At 50.9% G+C, this 7,163-nt stretch overlaps 1 protein-coding gene across 7 annotated transcripts in view; it reads left to right on the top strand.

Moving 5' to 3' along the window:
• The first annotated feature begins 1,867 nt into the window (after positions 1 to 1,867).
• Positions 1,868 to 7,163, top strand: part of TMEM44 (transmembrane protein 44) — a 48,292-nt gene continuing 42,996 nt past the window's right edge. For 3 of the 7 annotated variants that reach the window (XM_032631389.1, XM_032631384.1, XM_032631388.1), the window contains exons 1-3: positions 1,869 to 2,247; positions 5,111 to 5,237; positions 6,954 to 7,047. In XM_032631389.1, coding sequence (XP_032487280.1) covers positions 2,111 to 2,247; positions 5,111 to 5,237; positions 6,954 to 7,047 — 358 coding nt within the window. In that variant the 5' untranslated portion in view covers positions 1,869 to 2,110. Of the gene's footprint in view, positions 2,248 to 5,110; positions 5,238 to 6,953; positions 7,048 to 7,163 lie in introns of all 7 variants that reach the window. The other 4 variants (XM_032631385.1, XM_032631387.1, XM_032631386.1 and 1 more) reach the window with 3 other exon arrangements.

The raw sequence follows: 7,163 nt of genomic DNA, 5'->3' as shown, positions 1-7,163 counted from the left end.
GGGAGCAGTAAGTAGACAGCATCACTAGAGGAACCCAGGATCTAGGCAGTCACTGGTCAGCACCCACAGGAGAGCAAAGTAGAGATGACCATTTGTAAGCACAGAGAACAAACACCGGAAGAGCCCGAAAAGAACAAGAAGGCAAAAACAAAGAAGAAAAAAAAAGATGAAGAAGAAAAAAAAAAAAAGATGAAGAAGGCAGAGGTTTCAGACTAAGAGCATTTTTTGTTTATACACTATGAGAAACTTGGGTTACATATATTTTTAATTTAACCCTTTAATCTTGTCTTAGTTGGCATGAATTTTATATCAATTCATCTTAATCATGTTACTATTTGAATTTTGGCCCCTTTTGCTTAATAACATATTTTAATTTTATCTTTATTTGCTTGATTGCCTGTTTAATATCTCTCTCTTTTCTACTGGACTGTAAATTCCACTGAGGTAGAAAAACATCTGTTTTTCTCAACAATGTGTCCCCCGCTCCTAGCACAATGCCTGACAGATAGTGTTTTATTTCTCCCGTGTGTGGTCATAACTTTTTTAAAATGAATAAACCAATAAAATAGTGTAGCCACTTTGGAAAACAGTCGAGTAGTTCCTCGAAACTTGAAACACAGAGTTACCATGGGACCCAGCAATTCTACTCCTAGGTATGTGACCAAGAGGACTGAGAACCTATGTCCACACAAAAACTTGTAGACAAATGTTCACAGTGCATTATTCATAACAGCCAAAAAGTGGAAACAACCCAAATGTCCATCAACTGATGAAAAGATAAATAAATCTGGTACAACCATACAATGGATTATTTTTCAGCCATAAAAAGAAGTAACATACGGATACATGCTACAACATGCATGATGCTTAAAAACTTTACGCTAAGTCAGTCACAAAAAGGTCACTATTGGATGATTCCATTTATAAGGAATGTCCAGCATAGGCAGCTCCATAGAGACAGAGGTAGATGTGTGGTTGCCTAGGGCTGGGAGTGCTTGAGAGGGGTGGAGAGTAACTGCTAGTAGGCACTAGGTTTTTTGGCAGGTAATGAAAATGTTCTAAAATTAGATAATGGTGGTGGTCGCACAACTCTGTGGATATATTAAAAACCACTGAACTGTACACTTTAAATGGGTGAATTTTATGATATATGAATGGGATCTCAGTAAAGCTATTTTTAAAAATAAAAAAAAGAAATGATATAGTCATGTCCTTTAAGAAAAGTTATTAAAATCAACAATGAAAATTTAAAATCATAGTAATAGTTTGTTTTCAAGAACAATAGCCCTGTGTACTTGAACTGACGGCAGTGTGGCTGGATGGGAGGGGACAGATTGCAAAAATCACGGGGCTCCCTGGCTGCGGCGGGTCGCGGGGTAAGAGGACTTCGCCTCCAGAGCCCCGCTTGGGCAACGGAACAGGGACACAGGGTGCAGCTCCAGCCTCAGAAAAGAGTGAGGGAGGATGCAGAGGGGCGCGTTTGATTCCTCTTTCTTGGCCTCCCACAGCACCCTTTGTATTGTGCCATTTTAACGATCTGGACAAAGCCCCACTCATCGCGGGATCCCCAGCGCCCAAGCAAGCTCCCCAGGCACCAAGTATGTATTGTTTGACTCAGGAAATATGGTGGGTTAATGAACGGACGAGGTGCCTCACCATGCGCCGGCAGGTCAGTGTATTCCGCTCTGGCGGCCGGGTTTGGGGGTGCGTGACAGCGAAGGGGTCCGCGGGAGCCGTGCTGCCGCCGCTGTCTGGGGGGCGTGGGGCGCAGCCTTTGTGCAGAGGCTGCTCCCGGCTTCCGCCACTGGGGGGCGGCCTCCCGCCCGCCGACCCCCGACAATAGCGCGAGGGGTGGGGAGCCGCGCGTTCCCGGAAACTTTTCCCTCGAGTCTTGACCGCCGCCGCCCGCCCCCTGGAGCGCGGAGCTGGGCGCGCCTATCTCCGGCCTGCTGTCGGCGCGCTCGGCTGGGGCCGCCGCGAAGGAACAGAACCGGAGAAGGAGACGCGCGGGGAGGCAGCGCCCGGGGCGGCGGGCAGCGGGGGGAGGCTGCGCGCGGGTCCCCGGCCAGGCGGAGGCGCGGGCACCGGGCCAGGCGGAGCCGAGACAGCCATGGGGGAGGCGCCCAGCCCCGCGCCCGCGCTCTGGGACTGGGACTACCTGGACCACTGCTTCGCCCGCCACCGTGTCTGCATCTCCTTCGGCCTGTGGATCTGCGCCTTCTCCTGCTGGATCGCCGTCCACGCGCTGTAATGGGGACTGGGGCCGGGCGGCGCCAGGGCGGGGACCGGGGCGGCCGCGGGGGGAAATGGGGCGCTGCCCCCTGCCAACTCGCGCTTGGAAACCTAGAGGGAAGGGGGCAGAAAGGGAGGATGCAGGAGGCAGCACAATTGCAGGATCGAGAGGAGCATTTTGCTGTAGACTGAAATCAGATACTTCTTTCCGGATTCCACGCACAGGAGGCTGGGCTGGGACCCAGCAGGAGGAGGCTGGGTGGTGCAGTGGACGGGGCCGTGGACTGGAAGCAGCCAGTCCTGGGTTCTAGTGTCAGCCTTTCCCCGTTCACTGGCCGTGTGAGCTGGGCGAGCTATAAGATCCCTGGGGCTCGTTTTACTCACGTAAATGGGGATGATAGCACATAGGACGGCTGGGAGGATCAAATAGTACTGGTAAAGCTCTTACTAAATGCTCATTAAACAGCATTATTATTGCTCCAACACTGCCATCAACCCTTGGCGGAGGGCAAGGGCCTTGGACAAGTCTCTCAATGTTTCTGGCCTCAATTTACTGGCCCTCTTAGCTGAGAAGAGGGGAGGCTAGTATCCGACTCTGGCCACAGACTTTGCCCTGGTCTGTCCGACACCTGGAGTGTTTTGGCCAAGTGGTCCCCATAACCTGGGTTCTAAGGGTGAAGTCTGGCTAAAGATGGTCTCCAGATCTTCTGCCACCCTGTCCCAAGCTCTGGAGGATGGTGCCACCCACGTATTCCCTGGCAGGGGAGAAGGACCACCCCTGAGGGAGGCTGACACCGGCTCACCTTTGACAGGCAATCATGTTCCCCTCAGGCATTTGACGCTGGTGGAGAGATTCTGCAGCCCCACTGCCCAGTCCCTGGAATATGAATAAGACACTTAGAACAGTTACTGAGGGCCTAGTGCTGCGTTAACTCACTGATCCCTGCCACAGCCCCATGGGGTAGGGACTGTCATTGACCCCGCTTAGATGAGAAGCCTGAGCTGCTGAGAGGTTAACTAACTTGCCTGAGTAAATAGGGAGAACCGAAATCCCAGAACCTACTAGAAAGGGGCAGGCTTGTGAGGTAAACTACCCAGATCAGAGGATGGGAACTAACAAGGCACTTTTTGTGCATTATCTCACTTGTCCCTCACCGCCACCCTCTAAAGCCAGTATTATTAGACGTCTTACCCTCCAGGAACTAAGGCTTGGAGAGGTTAAGCTGCTCCCTCCAGAATGCCCAGTGGCCAGGCTGAGAGCACAGCCTCTGCCTTTTCGCCTTGCCTCAGCTGTGTGGGGACTGGGTCAGAGTCAGCCCGGGATACCTGACCCCTAAGAGCTGGGGAAGTGGCCGGAGAGCCGCAGGGCACACGCAGAGCCGCCACACGTGAAGCAGAGGCCTGCCGTTAACTCACCTTTCACCATAGGCCTCAGTTTTCTCCTTTCTCAAATGGGAGGGTTGAAATGAATTGTTTCTTTTTTTAAATCAATTTATTTATTTATTTGTTTGTTTTATTTTTTTGGCTGTGTTGGGTCTTGGTTGCTGCGCGCGGGCTTTCTCTGGTTGCGGTGAGCGGGGGCTACTCTTCGTTGTTGTGGTGCGCGGGCTTCTCATGGCGGTGGCTTCTCTTGTTGCAGAGCACGGACTCCAGGCGCGCAGGCCTCAGTAGTTGTGGCACACGGGCTCAGTAGTTGTGACTCGCGGGCTCTAGAGCGCTGGCTCAGTAGTTGTGGCGCACGGGCTTAGTCGCTCCGCGGCATGTGGGATCTTCCCAGACCAGGGCTCGAGCCCGTGTCCCCTGCTTTGGCAGGCGGATTCTTAACCACTGCGCCACCAGGGAAGCCCTAAATGAATTATTTCTAATTTGGGTCCAACTCAGAGAGTCTCTAATGTAGGAGTCTTCACTCCTGGGCCTTGAAACAGTTTCAGGACCCAAATTAACAGTTGGTATTCCCACTGTGAGCTTTGGGCTTCGGCTGGCTGGTTGGGGAATGTTTGGGAGCCCAATGGCCTTCTGTCCTCATTCATTAGTCCCAAGGGCTGATGCTCAGAACCAGCCATATGGTCCTAATGATGTAGAGTGAGTACCACCCTGTGGTTAAATGAAGTGAAAACAGAGCTGCAATCATGCCTCAGTTTCTCCACAGAAATGGAGCAGGGAAACATCTAGAATAAAGTATTTCCAAGATCCGATCAATGATGCTGACAGAGAGACACCTGGCCCCTTCCGGTCTGTCCTGCCTTCCCGCGCTTGTTCCTGGGGGTGGAAAGCGGGCAGTAAGGGAGAGAAGCCAGCAGTGGGGCCCCTAGGGGGAGGTCAGCCCAAAGTGCCATCGCAGCTTAGAGGAGTCTCCCCCGGTGTGTGAGGAACATGCACCCAAAGTGAAATCAGTTTGGATGCAGCTGGCAGAAGCCAGGCCATTTCACTGCACAGATGGATTAGAAGGATTTCATTTTAATTTCAAAGAAGCAAGTTGCCTTTTTAATCCAGGCGATTAACTCTGCTCTGCAGTTAAACTGCAATGATTGGGTTACTTTTATAACCCTCCTGTTTCCTTTCAAAACATAAAAGCTGACAGCTCATTTGTCAGCACTGAGTGGTGGGTCATGAACTTGAGGCAGCCAGATTTGTAGGAGGAATTTCTTTCATCCTTTCACGAGGTCTGCCTCCTGCCATGGGCTTGTTGGTCAGTGGCTCGGAGGCTTTCCATCCTTTCTTTAACCACCTGCAAACTAAGGTCAAAACCACCTGCTGAATATCGGGAAGAAAGTGATTCTGAGGGACCTAAAGTCACAATTGCCCTTTTCAGACACCTGCTTTGGGAACCCAAACTCGCGTCTCCGTGTTCTGCCCACACGCCTGTCTGTCCCCGCAGGCTTCTCTATCTGAGATGTGGGAAGAAATCCGGACGGGACCAGTCGGCGCTGTGTGCTGCCTGCTGCCTCCTGACCAGCCTGTGTGACACCATCGGGGCGATTCTGGCCAAACAGCTCACCATCCAGGTGTGTTGGGCCCACAGGTGACAGTGGTTTCTGTCTCGTTCCTTCCCCATGGGAGGCAGTTTCGCCTCAGGGCTTGTGACCCTGCTGGCCTTCCTGCTCCTCCAATACCCACGTGGCTCGCTGCTCACCTCCTTTAAGTCTTTGCTCAGATTATCTCCTTCTCAATAAGGCCTCCCTGATCACCTGTTTAAAAGTGTGCCCTGCCTCTACCACAGGTGCTCCAGACAACCTTATCTTGCTCTAGTTTTCCCTAATATACCATCGACTTTACTTATTCATTATGTTTATGGCTTATTGTATGTTAACCCCTACTAGAATGTCAGCTCCATAAGGGCAAAAATTTTTATTCGCTACCATATCCCCATCACTTAAAACACCAGCTGACACATAGTAGCTATCCAGTAAAAAGGGATTGTTGCTGTTATTGTTTTTAGAGCCCAGGGCCCAGCCGCAGCTCAGGCAGGGGTGTCCGAATCCTTTCCCAGGTAGTGATGTGGGCTTTGGAGCAAGGGAGAAGCAGTTTCAAGTTTTTCCAAAGTCTAGGCCCTCAAACATATCTGTGTAGAAGGGGCTTATCCCAAAACACATATCCCAAGGAGGACCTGTGGGTCCCACTTCAGCGGGCTGATCCTGGCCTTTTGCCATCCAGGTAGATGTGAAGGAGGGGAGCCTAGTGGTTGGACACAGGTTTGGAGAGTTCTAGACCCTGCTGTGAGCAGCATTCTATCAGAAACAAATCACCTTTCCTTCTGGGAGCCCATTGTCATTAGCCGATAGACTATAATGAGGCCTAGCTCAAGTCCAATAATAATAGCTGGTATTTATTAAATACTTAACTATGTACTTGACATTAAGGGCTTTTCATGTATTAACTCATTTCATCCTCAAATCGACCTATGACGTGGGTGCTCTCATTATCCCTGTTTTATACATGTGGAAACTGAGGCATAGCGAGGTTAAATAACCTTGCTAAAGTCACCCTCTAGTAAGTACAGAGTCAGGATTCAAACCCCAGAATGCATGCTCGTAAGCACTAAGTACAGTGGACCCTTGAACAACATGGGTTTGAACTGTGTGTGTCCACGTATACATGGATTTTTTTTCAATAAATACACACTACGGCACTACAGGATCCACAGTTGGTTGAATCCATGGACGCAGAACCTCGGATACAGAGGGCTGACTGTAAAGTTATACTTGGAATTTCCACTTCAGAGGAGTCGGTGCCCCAACCCCTGAGTTCTTCAAGTGTCAACTATACTGTCAGTAGCTAGTGCATGTATGGGTAGGTGCATTTTACTTTCGTCCAGTCGCTGGCCTAAGCAACTTCCCATGTATCGGCCCATACAATCTACTTAACAATGAGGGAGGCACTGTTATTATCCCTGCTTTCTAGATGAGGAAACCGAGGCCCAGGGAAGTTCAGTGGCTGGGCCAAAGTTGCACAGCAGAGACCATGCTGTCCAGTGGAAAGCGGGGCGGGCTGAGTTCTTATCCCATCTCTCTGATGGGCGTCTGCATAATGGGATTGGTTACTTAAGCACCCCATCTCCTCGTTAGTCAAATGGAGGTGATAACCAACCTTTCCTGGGGTCGGAGGTGTCCCTGGAAGCCCTACATCAGTGGAACACACGTGGTAGAGGAGAGCCAGAATGAGGGGTGCTACAGTTGCTGAAAGGTGTTTGAACACCAAGACCCTCTTTCCTTTGCTCCCAGGTCTTCACTGGTGTCTACCTAGCAGCTGTTGACCTGGTGAGCTTCGTGTCCATTCTCTTCCCAGTCTGCAGCTCCAAAGTCAAGTCCAGTTCAGGTAAGTGTGCTGCCATCTGTTCCTGTCTTCACCCATCCACTCATTTCATCCATCAGTGTGCTGAGTGCCTCTCCCTGTCACGCCCGAGCCTGGACCCTGCCAAATACAGACGAATG

The sequence above is a fragment of the Phocoena sinus genome, chromosome 4 (genome assembly GCF_008692025.1).
Source record: "Phocoena sinus isolate mPhoSin1 chromosome 4, mPhoSin1.pri, whole genome shotgun sequence".
NCBI lineage: Eukaryota > Metazoa > Chordata > Mammalia > Artiodactyla > Phocoenidae > Phocoena > Phocoena sinus.
Note: the sequence above shows the minus strand (reverse complement) of the source record. Positions and strands in the feature narration are given on the sequence as shown.